Source organism: Necator americanus, chromosome X (assembly GCF_031761385.1).
Source record: "Necator americanus strain Aroian chromosome X, whole genome shotgun sequence".
Taxonomy (NCBI): domain Eukaryota; kingdom Metazoa; phylum Nematoda; class Chromadorea; order Rhabditida; family Ancylostomatidae; genus Necator; species Necator americanus.
In genome coordinates, this window is record NC_087376.1 from 301,893 (window position 1) to 320,025 (window position 18,133).

At 40.9% G+C, this 18,133-nt stretch overlaps 1 protein-coding gene across 3 annotated transcripts in view; it reads right to left on the reverse strand.

Moving 5' to 3' along the window:
- RB195_021077 (uncharacterized protein) overlaps nt 1-16,779 on the reverse strand; it is a gene marked incomplete at both ends in the record, with an annotated part of 37,666 nt that extends 20,887 nt beyond the window's left edge. The window contains 7 exons of one of the 3 annotated variants that reach the window (XM_064207614.1): nt 34-83; nt 2,858-3,275; nt 5,841-5,975; nt 7,664-7,746; nt 14,480-15,521; nt 15,609-16,703; nt 16,757-16,779. In XM_064207614.1, coding sequence (XP_064063496.1) covers nt 34-83; nt 2,858-3,275; nt 5,841-5,975; nt 7,664-7,746; nt 14,480-15,521; nt 15,609-16,703; nt 16,757-16,779 — 2,846 coding nt within the window. Of the gene's footprint in view, nt 1-33; nt 84-2,857; nt 3,276-5,840; nt 5,976-7,663; nt 7,747-14,467; nt 15,522-15,608; nt 16,704-16,756 lie in introns of those variants that run through there. The other 2 variants (XM_064207615.1, XM_013449388.2) reach the window with 2 other exon arrangements.
- Nucleotides 16,780-18,133: the final 1,354 nt, after the last annotated feature.

Here is an 18,133-nt window from a genome sequence, read left to right on the forward strand (position 1 = left end):
TTTTAATCCTACCATATCTGAGATTTCACTTACTTCTGATTTTGCGGCGTTTCGCTCACATCTGGCAATTTTTGCGGAGAAAACTGAAATCAACTGACTACACTTTGCTCCAAAGTATACGTTATTTACTTTATTCTTTTACTTACACATTTATGTCTTAGTAATTTCCAAACACGTAAATTTCGCGGTCCCAGCACATATTCCGCGTAACACTTATTGATATCCAGATACATTTATTATATAAGGGTCAACTTCATCCGTGCAAACTGTGGATCAATCGCAGCACTTTGAACGTTTTATAGCTCACAAGTACATGCCCAAATATATGTACAGAATAGCGAATCGATAGAGATCGAGTACTCCAGCAACAACAAAGTCTGTGCCAGCTGACTGGCTCACTATTTGTCTCCAGTAAACCAGTGGTGGAATCAGCGAGGTTGGGCGGGGCGACATAGTGTGTATGTATGAAAGTATCTGAGTGGGTGTACATGTAGTATGAAGCGTTGAACTCATCCTCTGTTGGTGTGTTTTTCGGAAAGAGATCATCTACAGAGTGGGGATGGACTAGCACTAAGTAAAGAATCTCCTGATTATCCTGTATTTCCCTTCATTTTTTGATCGTTTATGTCATATACCAACTCAAAAACAACTTTGTCATAATGGTTTGTTTGTACGATACTGGTTAAACTCGATGCTAGGTCATCGAAACAGCAGTGGGAAAATTGCGTACTTGTTCCTCAAGTTTGATTCATAGGTGAAGAGCGAGAAAGGTGAATTAGAACCCACAAACCAGGAAATGCTGGAGGGACATCCAACAATAACACAATGGGACTGCATATAACTGGGGAGCGGAGCTATGACACAGCAGTTGCAACCACTACATTAACTGAAGGTTGTGCGCACCTAAATCTGAAGTTTCACATCTCTGCCAAAAGTTTGAAACATCTAAAATGCTGCACATCAATACAAAAACTTTTTTCCTATGCCAGAGAGAATATTCAGCCAATTTAAAACACATAAAACCCCTGGAAACTGTCCTGGAGCTTTTTTTAAACTTTGTATGTAGGGAAAACAAATTGTGAGGGTGCACATGCAAATGCTTTGAGAAAAGGTTGGAGAGGAAAAAGTCTCAGACTCTTCATTCGCATTTCGCTAGCTCAAATGCGCAATCATATGCGTGAACAGTTCAATTTGTTTTCCAACTGTGATCTTCAATCTTCCTCTCATGTTAATTTATAAACGCTTAGAAGGTTTTGAGATGCCAGCAGAGCATCTAAGCTATTTTAACTTTTGTGTGGCAATGCCTGGTTAACTATGTTAGGGGAGTAGAAAAGAAGTATTCTAAATAGTTGCTTTGAAAAAAATTTTTAGGAAAAAAAGTAAATAGTAACGGATTGTAATGATGCATGAACTACAATCAGATACACAGTAAAACCTAGAATTTTGCCAGCGTCAATGCTGCTATGCGTAATTCCGCCCCCATCACACTAAACTGCAGAAGATGTTCAAAACACAGGTTTTGGTCCAAGCTTCAAAAGTGAGATATCCATTTGTACGCATCCCCACACGTTAATGAGTGATTTCGAATGGAAGAAAACGAGAAGTCTCTAGCGGGTCATTCAAGAAGGTCGTGTGATGATCGGAAAAGGAAATAAAAAAGCGAGATCGATGGTGGAACAAACATGCACTCTTATGTGTGTAATTCTTTTCTTTTCTTTTTGCAGGATGCATCACTAAATTTAAGAGGTCCAAAGTGACCCAAAGCCACCGGAAATTAATGAAAACAACTCGTACCCCACTCTATATCAAAGACAGCTTTCTAAAGAAAGTTTTAATATTGAGGGAGAGTTCGAGATGTACTTTTGCAAAGAGGACACTGCAAACGGTGAAAACGTCGGAGAAGTCCAGGAAACGAGGGACAAAAGTACAAGTCAGAGACATTCGGCATTAGTTTACTCGACGAAGTAACTATTTGAAGAAGGAATTGTTAAATTACATTGTTTACTCAATTAGACGTAAAGTGTTGCTGCGTCAAACGAATTGATGCCTCTCAGTCCTTCCTGTTCTCTGATCCTCGGATTCGAAAATTCTCCGAGCGCAACCAAGTAGATTATATAAGTCAGTGAATGCTAGATAGCTAAATAACCTGCAGAAATTTGCGTAAAACAATGAAGCAGAACTAATAGCGAAATCTGGAATAATTCTCACTGAAATATACTCATCTGCAATTGAAGATGTTCGAGAACTAACAAGTTAATATTCAACTAGCAAGTATGGAAGAGTGCATTATCTTTCCTTTCACCACCGGTTATAAAACATTAATAACAATTAAATAAAAATAGCATAAGAGATGGTGTAGAGCGGAGTTAGGCGTGAATATCACGAATGTACTGCCAGAGCTTATAAAAAATGAGGATTGCAAAAAGAAAAAGATCCGCACTTTGATTTTCTGAGAAATCATTGCAAACCAAACTGAATGACAAACTAGCAATAAGTTGGTAGACCAAAAAAATTCCGACAGCGTGAATCACGTTTTCATTGAATAGAGCATGAAAAAACAGGGAGTTTAAAATTATCGCAAAAATATATAATCCAATACAACCGTTCTTGCTATATACAATAGTAGTTTTTTCTTCCAGTTCTCAGTTCCAAGCTCCAATTTTTAATTCTCTTCTGTAAACTCGCTGAAATATATTGTATCCTACATGTCTACATGTCTTCCTACAATGTTCATAGCGAACCGTCTTATGGCAATGGCTTCCTTTCAACAGTACAGCATTTCATTCGCCTTATTGAAAAAGACCCTACTAACCATGCGTATTAATGTGGAACCAATCTGTTCAAATCTATCACTTACATCTTTAGGCTTTCGTTGCGAGTCAAACATTTTGCGCACGATCGTCTCAAAAAATCGCGACAACGATCGCGGGCGCGGCCTATCTGGTGTTGCAGCCGTCCGCAGTCGTCGCGTCGCTACTTCCATCTTTAGACGCGGCGCTCGTGCCACTAGTAGCGAACACTCGCAATGAACAGCATCCGGAGGTACTGCCATGTCCTTCATCGCCAAAGGACTACTGATAATACTTTCAGAATATCCCGAAAGTCCTGTGGTTGACCCGTTGGAGTTGTCTGTGAGAAGAAAACCGGTCAAACACTCAGACTTTCGACGACACTTAAGCACACTAGCGACAAGGAACAAAATGGACAGTAGGACATGAGCGTTAATAAGAGATCCAATAAACACGATAAATTGAGAAGACAATTCGTTAAGATATCTGTGAACAGATGAGATCGAAACAATAAGTCGTTCCGACAACAATTCTTTCCACTACATATATTTGGAATGGAGGAAGGCTGGTGGTTTAAATTGGTTTCTATTATGATTGTCATGGAAAATATTTGTTATTGACCTCCTGAAGTTTCTTCCTTAGTTTCCTTTTATTCGGTGGTCCTCACTCAAAAAAAAAAATTCAGATGAAAAATAAACCGCTCTTATCTACTCAACGAATTTAACTAAGATTCAGTCTCAGAAGCAGCGAAACAAATTCAGTAGAGCATACAAAACTCAGATCTCTGTTAAGTACAAGTATCAGTTATTCACAGCAAAACTCTCCTAGTCGAAAGCTTTGAAATCTTTTTTTTTTTTTTTGATTTTTCAAAGGATTTTTCTCTTATTTATTTGTTTTCTTTCAACAGCCTTCAATATATATATATATATATTTTATGTAGGTGCCAATAAGAAACGTTCTTTCCAAGTCTGCACCAATCGATTTAGCGACGCATTGCGTACCTGAGAGATGTAGATACTTTATTTATTAGTTTATTTAGTTTTAAGTGCCGCAATGAACCGCTCAATTCAGCCAGCAAATCCAGGACACGGAAATATCAAAAGCAATAAGAGCCATCACTTTGGACGACGTCTGCGAAAATATGCTTTGCTCCCCGCCCTTAGACCCTCATAAAAGTAAGGAGTAAGGTTTTCGTGAAAGTTCGAAAATGGCGAAATATGTACTCCATGTGCGCTTATTTTTATCTTTTCCTAGGCAGCTACTGCTTGGCTAAAAAAGGCTAGAGTAATCTCCAAACTCTTTCAAAGACAACACCATAATTTTGCTAAGCTTTGCAAGTGATTGAACAGAATTCACAAGATAACACAGGCAATATACATAGCTTATATTCTTGTTTGTAAAGTCAGTGTTTTCGTGAAGAGACGCCTACAAAGAAGGCATCTAATTTAAATTGTGTACACCTTATTACTCCATTTACAAAGTCACATACAGCATGTATAACATCCACATGAGTCACACCTCCTCGGGTCATCGGAAACCGACTAGTTAACCTCAACGTCGCCGTTAACAGTTGACACTTGTTGACAGTTGTTCTCAACAAGACTCGAGAAGAAATCGACGTTTCCTTCTTTCCTGTTGCATTCAAGCGGGATCTGTAGGACTCGGTCACTTTCATGTATACTTGGGAAATTTGTATGAAATGATGAGACGAACACTGACAACCGCTCTTTCACTCGTTTTTCGTTGGCTCCTTGTGCTTAATTCATCTCTTGCGAAAATTCAGCATTTCCGAGGCAATGATTCAGATACATGCTGAACTTTGAATGTGGAGAAACCAAAGGAAGAAATCTGATGTTTAGATAGATCGCTTCTGATATATGGAGAAAATACTTCTAGAGCTCTGACAAATTTGCGAACAGCTGCACCGACTGGTGTTAAAGCACAGATGTTTGGTTATTGTTTTGTTGCCACTTAGCATGAACAAAAACAGTCATTTCATTTGGAGCACTATGTGGTGAGAATTGTACTACGCACTAGTACCGATGCGCCATCGTTGTTTGGCTTTATGCCAACCGAAGATTGGCTGCTGCGGACTGGGTATCCACAATGACTGTACTTAAGCATTTTTCGACGCACCCATGCCCCTTAAGGTAGCAAAATGATGATCTACAGATCAGTGAGATTGAGATCCGTCATACGAGTTGGAAAATGCGCTCCCCTAAATCAACCCCATTTATCCCACTCAAATAATTTCCACGTTCTGCTTTAAAATTTTCACTGCTGTACTACTACTTAGGGTGGCGTGCTTGATTTTCTAACCTGGCCAGGTCAAACAACCTTTGAAGAAATTGAAGAGAGTCTGATGGTCAGATCAGCAGTGGACCGGGTGCAGGAACTGTACAAAAGATGGTAGGTTTCTTTTTCAGGAGCAAGTTGGTTATGGCATAAAGCGGTTGCAATTACATATATTCGTATTTCTTAGCCCAGCTAACCAATATAAACAACACCTGCGGAAGTAGAAATAAAGTAACTATAACCAGAGTTTTGTAAATGTTCGGAGAAAGACGGGACTTCCACCAAAGAAGATATATGTACAATTCACTTCCCCGAAACCAAAACTGCTGCTCCTCACATTTCATCAGAATTATTTGATCTGGTTCCAAAGAAAGGATAGCGCGAGATGGCATATATATCTGTTGTAAGGCAACATATACCTTGCAATAAACAAACTATGGACCCATCAGAGTACTAAAATTATTCAGATGTTCGCTGAGTTCTTCTGAAACAGAGATCTTGGCAAATCTTTCTCAAAAACACTTATGTCACTAATTTTAGCAAAACCACTGGAGCAGAATCTTAAGACCGTCTTTGCAAAAAATAGCTTCAATTTAACACAGGATAAAGTATAAAGTACGCATACGTCCTTTTTTAAGGCAGAACGAGGGAATATTTAGTAAATGCCAGGTTGACTATCTAGTTTTAACAATATTGTGCGTACATTCAGGAAAAAGCAGGATAGAACTTCACTAGGACAGACTGATGCAGACTGACCGGACGAATGTTTCGGCAATGTGAAGTAGTTTTGATTGCTCCGCCAGTGACTTTGCCTCGCCCGATCCTGTCTTGCGCTTTCGCAGTTTACCACCTTGGTTACTAAAGGGGATGTTTGGCGTGATGGCAACGAATCTTAAGACAATCGAAGTCAATAGCTAGAACAGTCCTACTGCTCAGCAATTATCATGGATGGGAAATACACGCATAGCAAAACGAAAAAGCTCCAAAAAAAAAAACTGAGTTCACCGAAAACACTTCTTTCCGGATCCAAGTCTTGAAAACCCTTACAAAAAGTAACGTCTCAAAGACTACCTTTATGTGTTAATGCCTATTCCCCAACTCAAAGCTGTTTTAGATCAGAATACTTAGAATGAATAGCACTTTCAGATTATACCTTACGCCCTCTAATTAAAGGCGTGAACAATTGGGAATATTTCAAAATCCTCAACCACATTTCTCTTTATTCTAAATGGTGAGCTGCTTGTAGCAGTAAACTCTAAGTGTACTCTTAAACGTAAAAAAGTATTAGGATGGGGGATTAGTCGAGAGAGTTTTTTTTGAATTTAGTTACGTTCTATCATTTAATTTTATTGATTTTTCAGAACACTAAAATGCAAAGTCAATTCGAAAAAACGGACTATTATCGACATCTTCAGTTTTTCTGCAATTAATAGTGTTGATAAGGCAGCTGAAGCTGTTTGTGAGATTTCTATTGCGCATAGAGGGCATAGAATAATGGATGCAATACTTCAAAAACAACAAAAAAAATCCTTGAAAACATGGAAAACACAAAAATAAGCATGAAAAAACCATTAACGAGCATCAAAAAGTATGGGAGTAATGAGAGGAAATAGTTGGAAATGATTGGAAGAAGAACAGTGGAAGTAAACTGTTGACTAATTTGTGGTAGTTCTTTTGCTTTCAAAAAAAAAAAAAAAGAAACCTCCCTCAGTTCTTGACAACTGGGTCATAATTGGATATTTTGAAGCGTAAAGACAAAGAGAGCGCTATTTTTAAGAGTTGGTCTTCTCCATACATGGCATCGCTCTCAGCAGCTTCAGAGGCCTAATCGTCTCCATTAAATGCAAGAAATGTACGTAGAGATGTCAGAAAAGCTATAGTTTATCCTCTTAATATTCATATCTAAATATCTTGAAAAAGATTCAATAGAACTAAGAAATCGTAATAAGACAGTTTTGTGGCGTGTGAAGGCGTGCTTTTAATAATATGATATTTTGGGAATATTTTCTTTTTTATCGACACTTTTCACTTAAAAAAAAACGCTTAGACCTATTCTCCAACCTAGTAAATTCATAACTGCTGCGGGGTATTAAAAAATTCACAATAAACGATAAAAAAAACGAGGTTGTAAGAAAACACCGAGTAGGAAACCCTGACGAAGTTGTTTGTGACTGGAAATTTATCCTGATTGTAAGGGAATAACAATCACGACTGCGTGAATGCAAGATCACCTTTTGTTAGAAGGAGATTTACTTCCAACAGATTTTAAATGGAACAAGAAAAACGAGCACTAGAAATCATTTCTGTTTAACAACTCCTCCCTTCGTAAGCATTGCTTTCGTTGTTTCGAAAAAGTTGCCGATGTGAGTCATTTGAAAAATCACAAGTACTAGTGATATTTTGCCTAAAGCTATTCGCTGCCTCACACATTGGGGTGAAGCCATGAAAGAAAAATAAGGGCTTCTATTGAGAAACCTCTAACGTGAGGGGATTTCAATGACACTAAAGTTTCGCAAACAGCTCACCAGCACCGGAATCTTCTGCAATTTTACGGAAGAGAATGAGAATGCTCCACTTACAGCGTCTGCATTAGATAATAAGTCAGTAAATGCACAGCAACTTTCTTTTCTACAGCAGTTTTGGCGTAGTCTCCCTTCGTCTCCTGATTTTCCGTATTTGCATTTCATAAAAACACATGGATATTGAGGGCCGTCACAGTTATTTAAAGCATAAGAGGAAGAAACGACGCTGAATAACCTTACCTAAGACATACAAATAACTACTCAAGGTGCAGAACACTTTCGCAAGCAGCGCAGAGAAAACCATATAAGGAGCTGAGAGCTAACGATGCTTAACACGCTCTGGCTGACTATGTCACCACGCTCAACTCACCACAAAGAGGTTATATTCGTACGACATCGAAGGGAATTAAATGGAACGTAAGAGGAGATCGAAAATCAAAAAGCGGAAAGATTTATTCGTTACTTAGTCCATAGAACACCACCAATTACCAGAGGCCCAAAAGATACATCGATGTGACTGAGTTGTGTGACATACGCCTGCAAGGAAATAGCGCCAAAAAATAAAGGCAGCACGCGACAAAATTGATGACGTTGGGATATTTTTACGGAAAGATACGGCTAGGGTGTAGATCACGAGTATGATCTCGGCCACGCTTATATCACCTAATTATTCGAAAGAACGACGTGAGGGACGGTTTTGTGGCAACAGATCACCCCTACGAGACACCTAATGTCCGGCTCTATTAAAGAAAACAATTATTGAAACACCTAATAACGTTTTGCCATTTTTTTTTTAAACTGACAACAGATTTTCATCGATTGAGGAAGCTGACTTCAAAACTTGCAATGTTTTGCTCAAACACTCTAGTGTGGCACGCAATCTGAAATCTTGGTCATAGGCAAACCGTTGCTAGTTAGGGAATCTTCACGAAACATCTAAAATTACAAAGGTACAACCAGAGAAAGTCAGATATCCAGGCAGAAGCGGCAGCGTTCCCTACATTCTGTTAGTCCCGAAATCTGCGGTGGTTTATCCAGTATGGAAGAAATCGAGTCGTGGAATTCTGCTAACTCTTGTTTTTGAAGACAAGGATGAAACTTGCGCACCATCATATGAAGCACAAGATTGTCCGTACAACACAAATTTCCACGAACATTCAAGGATTGAGAGGGACACATGGTTGGGTAGGTGAACCAACCAGTGCCATAGAACACAACGGGGAAATTTCGAGTTACGAGTGTGTGGTAAAATTTGTGAGATAACGTTTGAAGAAGGGGACAGAGCGACACGGCCAACAAAGCTGTGGTAAATGATGTCGAGTAGAGAGACAAGACGTGAAAACCGGTGAACACTGCCTCAGACAATGATTATGTTTCTCCATTTGAGTCGTACAATGACGGGCCTTGGCTCCTAATAGTAAGTGATCTAGACTAGACTACCTTGATCAAGAATACGCGTGGTTCGTTGACGATAAATGATAATCGATCTCATACTTCTTTAGCGTTTTCGATGCACCTAGTACTTAGGGTTTGGTGCCTTCCTAGGGTAATCTATGAACTTCTAACGTGATCTATAGAAACACTCTTTTTGGCTTGATATTTGAATATTTTTTAAGCAGACATACTTTCTTACTGGTACCTGTGTTTGAGAAATGTTACGAGCGATAACAACAACATCACTCAAACTCAGAACAGCGCAGCACTAACTTTTGTTTTCATACCCGCTAATTACCCTTGAAACTCTGAATTAATGACCTCCCAGTGAGATCGTCTTCAGTCACTTTTACGGTCTAGTCATCATTTTAGTCGGAATGATTGGTGAGCTGCCACTACAGCATCCATTTTTTCGGTCGCTTAGGAATGTTAAGGCATCCTCCTAAATATGACGTCACCTTTAAGGATTTAGAAGAGACGTAGTGCGTGGCACAGAGTATGAAAGAGTGCAGGGTTCGAACCTGCGTCAAGACGGGGGTTACTTCGAATGGACGATAATGACAAATAATTTATTAATTATTACTATAAGGCTGAATATTATAAGTGCGCGTGAAGAGATATTATTAGTACAAGTTTATGTTTCTTTTTCCCCAATAAGTGGGCTCTTGAATTCGGCGTATCAAAAGCTCCAAAAAAAAAAATGTGAAGACCGTTGAAAATTTACGAAGGACTTATACGCACGTTTAGTGTTTAAGATGTGCCCTAGAATCGTATCTCCACATTTAACGTCATTGAAGTGAAATGATATTGATTTAGAATGATCGTACATCATACGAAACTTAATCTACAGTCTCTACAACAAAAATTGAGATCTTCTGATCTGACTATACTCTGATTTAAACGGGAAAATTTCAGTTTGTAAAACAAAGTAAACTGTGACTTGCAGTCTAAAGGAGAGATTTACCCTGCTTCTTGAAGGCAGCATACCACAAATCTGATGTGTTCAGGGAATCCGCAGGAAAAGCTATAGATGGGGTTGTAGATTCACGGGTTCTGGAATGGTCCCGCCTATCTTTCCCTAATTGTCATTAGAAAAAAGTCGTGAGAACCGCGTTAGTCCGTACGAAGTACTTTAGAACGGTCCTCTGTGTAGACGTTCCGGTCCCTTAAGCAGTCTATTCATTGATTTCACTTGAATAGACTGGTGACAGGACAGAACTAATATTCGCCCGCTCGCGCTTGGATGCGGTGCGTGCACAGTGGTGGCGAGTTCCAACTGAAGTTGTCCTAAAAACGGCGTCTTCCAAGCCGTTTTTTTTTTAACGACGACTAGTCAGAGATGAGCCGAACCAAATCGAATCCCGGAATATACAACTACATGCCTAGCTCTTCCTGCGGATCCCCTCATCACGTCAGATTCGTGGTATGCTGCTTTTAACAAAAAGAAGAAACAGCGAAATTGAAAATATGTCTGCGTCGGTAATAGATCGCACATTCCTATACAGAAAGCGTGCTCTAACTTAGGAACCTTGGAACGAAGAATATCACCTGGACGTCAAAGTGAGAAAAGACAGAGTTTTACGTCCAGCAGCGTGCATGAAGGCTCATAATCCAGTTGGATTCTCTGGACATCATGATACTAAAACCAGCTTTGTTCATCAGAGAGCTTTACGGCACACCAACTGCAATATTTGCGCAAATTCTTAAAGACCATGTCAACAGTCCTCACGCGATGCCTCAAAGGAGCCTTGCGCAAATAATGCATGTAAGTGGAAAGTCCAGCACAGTTAGATTGGACAACAACAAAAGCCACGAACAAGAAGGACAAAACCTATAGACATGTACACGACTAAACGTTACTGAATCGCTACATTTTCAGTCGGGACATCGTATGGTCCGAGATAAGAGCGAGTTTTTCTTTCTATTTCTCTCTAAGTGACAACAAAACCATAAATGCCAATGTCAGAATCGGATCTAAGTGTCGACAAATCACGTATATGCCTAGCATAGACTAACACAAGTAAGAGCGATACTGTCTATAACTTGTATAACGACTTACGAAAAGTAAATACCAGATCGTCGAGGATTTTACTTGGAATTCACTCCTAGGAAATGTAAAGATGTGTTAAACGAGATAACGTGAAACACTGTACCACGTCCAGCTAGCAAGACACTATTATTTCAAGGGAAAAAAACCTATATGGGTGTGAGAGCAGAAAGAGAACAGGGAACAGGGCTGGCGGTGCGTACTCATGAGGACGCCCGTTGAGTCTGACTAGGTGGCTTGCTGGGGAGCGTGCAAACTGACTTCAGATGAAGCTATCGTAAAGATAAACAGAAACGAGACGCTCTGAGAGGTAGTCAACACATTTCTTTCGGCCATTCTGCCTTGTAAACAAGCTTCGGAAACTAGCCTTAGCATCGCGCGGCGAACTTATAGAATGGCTCCAATTTTTTTCGAACATGACATCAAAAAGTAGAAGGCAAGAAGCTACCATATGGAAGCAAACCATTTGCCCTAATGCCGGTTTACACAGAAACCATTCCGGCACGAATATCACCGCAGTCACTTTATTAAGCGATCAATTTCGTCCTACCACGAAGATATTACGTTTCTCAAGAAAGGGAACGTGCGTACTAATTGAAAATAGGTAGAGTCATAAAATCGCACAACAGCAAAATAGTGAAATTTGAAAGAATTGCACTAGAAGGTTATAGAGAAAGGAATAGATGAAGAAGTTTGTCGTATATTACACTGTATGAAAAAAGATTGTAGTGCTTGTACTGTTCAGCTTTAAAATGTAGGAACTATCGCCTTTCAGAAGATCGTATTCAGAAAGGGCCCTGCAGAAAATAAGCATCGAAGGAAGTTTTGGTGAAATTTCCGATGTTGGATTTTGTCACCTACTAGTTAGGGTTTGAAACGTAGTTTGTACATATAACCGGGGAAATCCAAAACAACGTCTACAAGTCCAACAGACAGAGCGATTAGGAGTGGACACAGTTGCACAGAAAGGGATCAGCTCCCCGGAGTCAATCCTTTTATCCTCGTATATGGTAGGGTCAAAACGACATGAAGCACGTACGCAATTGCGTAACCGACTTCTCTCGAGGCGCTTCGGTGGAGCGTAGCGGCTAGGAGTGTGATGAAACCTTTGGTGGCACTACCACTGCAGCTTGCGACGCTGCAGTTTGCGACGGTCCCATCTCGGCTCCAACTGCTACCTCCACCGCGCCGTTTCGAGCGCGTACGCAAATGCATCGCAACTACACTCGTGATTCATGTCGTATTGATCCGACTATAATTAATGAAATGAAATATTGAAAATGGACTTCTTTACTTGTACTCGTGTAGAGACTTGCTTTGCCAGACTGTGTCATCAATTATTCACATTAGGCGAATTCATTTCTTCACTCTGAGTGTCAAAGTTGGCACGTAGGGTAAATTGACCCCGGGAGCTCCTGATGTCTGTGATTCCTACATCGTGAACCTTGCCTGTGTTAAGGACCCAACATTTAAGATTTCCTTGGACAACTGTCACCAGTGATAATAGTAGTGATGATAACAATAAATAATAATAAATCAAAGCTACGCACAAGAGAGCCTAATATAAGCTTTAAATAACATTTGTTGGATAGAGAAGTGGAACAAGAAATACTGGACATACACAGGTGTTTTCTCTGGGGAATAAAACTTAGAAGAAGATGCAAACATGTGCAAATGTGTAAGTCGACAAATCCTAAATTGGAACTTCCCGATAACAGTATTAAGAGGGCAGTTACAAAAATAAGAAAAACTGGGAAATGGAAGCAGCTATTTGTGATCTAATTCCAAAATGAGTTTCTGATCACTGGAAAAGAAGTAATCTCAGAAAAAACAGATATTTATTTCAAAACCTGGAGTCTGAAAAAAATCTACTTCAATTGCAACATGAATTGCGACACAGAACTGCCAAATGAATCCAAAAAATTCACATGCATACAATTTGCTTACCGGTAAATGTTTCGTGTTTTTGGCCAATAAAACGAATTCCGCTCAAAACTCTTTAACGCCTACTTTGGAATGCATCAAGAACAAACAATGGATTATTGTTCAATAATACGCTAACAGCAATGACATCAGCAACGTTAATCTCACAGAGTTTTTTTTTTCACGTTAAACTTCAGGACAAATAGATAATTAATTGTTTTAGAGACGGAAATGCTGTGGTATCCAAAACTTGTAAGAAATCAAAGTATTTTGGTTTGTTGCATGTGTATTCCAGTTTACGACGTCAACAACGATTACACCCTAATCTTTCCGATTGCTTAACTGTCAAATTCTGAGAGAAAGCCCTTAAAAAAGTTTAAGTTATCGATCAAACAGATTTCAGAGAATGCAAACTGGTTAGGTATATCGCTGCTATCGCGCCAATCGACCCAAACACGGTTTTGAAATAGTAAATCTACAGAAGGGAAAACCAAGCTTAGAATAGAATGGAACCATTAACTTGAAGTGCAGTATTGATCTGAAAATAAGTGGAAAAAACGGAAAAAAAAGAAAAATCAGCGTTCCAAATATGGGTCAACGAATCACAACGACTGATACATGAGTATTCAGTGGGGGACCGAATAGTTCGTAACAATTGGAGGGATCGAGTCGATCGCTGCAGAGGATCTATGTAATTTGAAGAACATAGACCGTACTAGGGAGCATTCCTCAAGTAGAAAAAGGAAATGCCACGAGGGTGTAGGCTATGATCATGCAGAAATCCAAATCAGAAGTGAGAAGAAGGAAGGCTGTGAAAGAAGTTTCCGTAACGATGCACTACCTTACTACCGATCGATTATCGCTAACATCCGATAACATCCTGTGCCTAAACGAAATGGAAACAATAAGATTCAAAGTATAGAGACACGCAGTAAGACTTGCGGCTAGTTTGCGGTCAAGCCTTTACAACACCAAGTGCAGCTGAACGAGCAGGTCAGCAAAACTACGATTGTAGAACTAAGCATTCGCATCAATCTGCCGCCCCACTACTCCGCTGCTGGCCGTATCTTTAGCACAACATGATTCGACACCAGAACCAGTTTATGCGTACATGCTCAGCTAATTGCCAACGAATGGGCGAAATGCTGCTACTCACTTCAGCTTACTCATCTGTCCGTATTTTTACATATATTGATATATAAATAATATACATATAATGCGATTTGTAGCCTATTTTCGCGGTTTCCCTTCCTAGTGTCTCTTTCTTCCTTTGGACTATTCTTTAAAAAATCGTGTAGTCAACGCCAATACGGGTTTCAGTTCGCTTGTATGTCATCGAGCAGTTGTTCGTTCAACATTTGCGAAATGAAAACAAAAACGAACACGACAGCTGCATACGTCAAAAACACTTATTAACAAAAGGAACACAACCAAAATATATCTTTTGATTACTGGTACTAGCCACTTACTTTTGCTGGAGGAAAGTCGAAGACTGAAGTGGTGCTATTCAGATTGCGCGGGCTTCTCGATCCAGTCTCGATGTGAATCACCGGTTTACTCTTGTACACGGTCGATTTAGGGCTCATTGGCCCGCTCGGCAACGCATTTTTTTCCTGACGCGGCGCACTGGCAATTTGCAGTGTCGGGGTTCCAGGGCGTTTTTCGAATTCCGTGATTCGTGAAGCAACGCTGCCAGTACTTGGTACAGGAAAACTAGAACTAATGCGATGCCCTGTTCGAGAGAATGTGTAGGAGGTTACGCCAGCGTTTGACAGCTGCTCCTTTATGTTGTGTTTCGGTTTTGGATGTGGAAGACCCGTTGGAGTCTGATAGATAGAAGACGTCTCACTATTTGAGTCCGTTGGGCTAGGCGAATTCATGTGTCTTGATATTGTACCTCCGTGAGGTGGACTCAGTGCCTGGTCTTCAGTTGGAAAACGTGCACAACCTCCGAGTTTTCGGGCACTATTAGAATAGCCAGTAGAACGTACACCAAACTGCAGCTCCTGCACGGCACTATCCAGATCAGAGAAATTGGGGGAGGGAGCCCGCAGCGCTGGTGTTCCCGGTCGTATAGCAGTCTCCCGATGTGACGTGTAAGCAGAGGTCGATGAAGCTTCCTGCAGATAATGCTCCCGTCTTGCTGCTAGTTGCACCCCCGTACCCGGCTTGTTTGTTGCACCTATAGTTGAGATCGAATCTTCGTGCAACATTTGCAATCGTTCTGCAGCCGTCAGATTACCTGCAATTCTTTGAGTCAATGGGGATGACGGCCGACTATTCACCGTATGGCTCCAGAAACTGTCAATTGCACCGGATTTACGCATTTCAGGGGCCTCAGTTGCACGATGTTCCACAGCTGTTCCGAGCACCGATTCAGATCTTTTCAGATCGATATTACTACCGGATCTAGAGACCAACATTGTGCGTCGAGGGAGCGTTGGCGCTCCGGAACTTGTGAACCCGTGGAGAACACCACTGCTACTGGATTCCGGGGGCATATTCTTGAATCTAAAGAAGAATACTTTTAGAAGAAGAAATTGCCATTTGAGGAAAGAAAACAAATAAATGCACGGTAAGTCCCATTGACGTCATTACCTGTTCTGTACTTGTGCAAACGAATTGCTCCACTCTGTTGTCGACCGATTCATGTTTTCCTCAAGCACAGAGGCGAGTAGCGAATCAAGCTGCGTCACGTCTAGCAGCTCTTCCCAGCGTTTATTACGAGCACTGAGTGTGTGGTTGTTGTTCGAAAGATCAGTGTAAAATTTATGTTCAGATCGATTGTCGAACTCTTTCGAAGTCCCCGGGCTACGTATCGTCGCGTAGCCGTTTGTGAACCTCTGCGAATCTAAGTAATCAGTGTCGCTGGTCAACGGCGCAAGCGTTGGCGAATAGCTAAGGCTGTTGTAAACAGAGGCGCTCACTGAAGAGCTTCGAGGCAGGTGTACTTGGCTGCTTAGAGAAGACGACTGAGAGCGCTGAAAAGACTGACCAGTGTGGAACGAAGGTTGCTCTTGCTTCGGCACGGAGAGTTCAACAAGTAAATACCCGGGAACAGCATCCGTAGTACGGTACGAATGAGTGTCAACAGGTCGGTCGTCAAAGCGATAGATCCGTGGCGGACCTGTTGCCGTTGATGCGGTCGGAATGGACGGGTACACGGATTGCCGCGCTGAAGGATAGCGCGATAGAAGATTCAGTAAGGCTGAGCTACTCGATGGAGAGCGCTCCCGCAGGTGCTGTGTGAAATTGTGGGCGGAGCTATTAAACTGCGGCGTGTGTTGCTCGTCGGCTCGCTCCCTGTACGTCGACGGAAACTGCACGCTGTTCACGGATCGGCGTAGTGTCACCACCTCTGCCTCATCGTAAATGACGTTCGTGTCGCCCCGGCGTAAAGCACCGTCATCGCGAATGCACGCGTCACTAGCACAGAGACTGTGGTCCGAAGGAACAGACTGAACAGAATATGAATGTACGCGGTCATGTTCTTTATCTTCTGGAAAGATCCGCTCTTGATGAAATAAATCACGACGAGTGTCCGCACTCTGTGACCGTGGACGATGATCTTCACCACAAGGCACGCGCGTTACCGAAGGGAAGCGCAGAGGAAATGGTTGAGTGTCGAAGCGGACATCGTTTGGAACATGGGGATCGGGCCGTAACATCGGCGTCTCGTACTCGGTCGAGGTCCTGTAACTGCTAGGGATCTCATATTTGACACGAAGAAAGGTACGAAAACGTACTGAAAGAGCGCGATTTCAAACATTTGAATGAAATTGAAAGTTTAAAAAAAGATGCAAATCAAGCACAAAAAGGAATAGAAGAATAGCACAGCTTGCGGTTTAGATCCAGAAAAGCACATACAGAGCTCTTAAAAATAGGCCTTTGCTATAAACTTATAACCTATGCACGTTCATTCTGTTCTCGCTATTCGATTTTTTACTCCCACTTAAGGAAATATTTCTTCGCGCACATTGTGGAAAATCACAGCAATTATTTTAATGATACAACCAAAGAGAGAATGCACAGTAAACCAAAAGAGGGTGGATGTAAAACAGGAGATAATCGATAACTGATCACACACTTTTCGAAACCGTGCCCACCTACTCTCACTGCTTGCTTTGTGAACGCGAGAGCGAGACATGAGAGTAAATCGGCATGAATATGACATCACTAACAGCCGGAATGTACCCGTCTAGGTTATTACGTGAGGAATCACGTACGCGCATATCGTTCTACTTTTTGGGTACATCGCAAGAAATTACTAATTTTAGCTATGAGTCATGGGCCGGTTTCAAGGCAAAGGCAAGCTCAAAGATGGCATCTTCCTGTTCCATGCCACTTGTGATGCAGTTGACTCGCTTATTAAGTAGTCTCAATTTAACCACTCTTCCTCGACCTCAATCAAAAATATTGATAAAGATGCAGACGGACTGTGGTAGTGATGAGTCACTAAAATTAATATTTCAGTTGTGGGAAAGACTGTTGTGTAGAAAGAAGTTGTAGATGTGTTAAGAAAGCAGTGGCAACATCAGCTGTAAGAGTGCCCAAAGGAGTAATCGCACAATGGACCGAACTGTAACACATTCATTGAGATTCATGATTTCACGTAAATAACAGGCTTCGACTATTTTGCTTAGAGTCTAACCTTCAAGAAATCGGTAAAGAATTCGTGAAGAAGTTTAAGTCACTTCACTAAAAATATTTCTGAGGAGAGTAAGCGATGGTCGAATCTAAACCAAATTTTCGAATCTATCACTAAAGGAGGAGTGTTAACTAATGTCATTCATGCACAATCTTCGGTCGCACTAGCATGACATTGAATGTATCCGCACCTAAAATCCGATTCATTCTGTCTAATGTAGGCAAGTATATAGTGTATAGTAAGTAGGAGTATTGATGGAATGATTCAACTTGAGAAGCTATCTGTTTCAAAAGCCGAGGAACGAATCGAAGCATACGGAATTTTACCTGCAATACCTAGTAGAGTGGCCATAAAAAAACGGGTACCTCATTTCGTAGCAGACAAAATCACAGAAGGTCGAAATGATCAGATACTTCATTGTTTTCTGTAGTGTACAAAAAGAACACACGTCAATTCTCTACTATACGGGGATCAT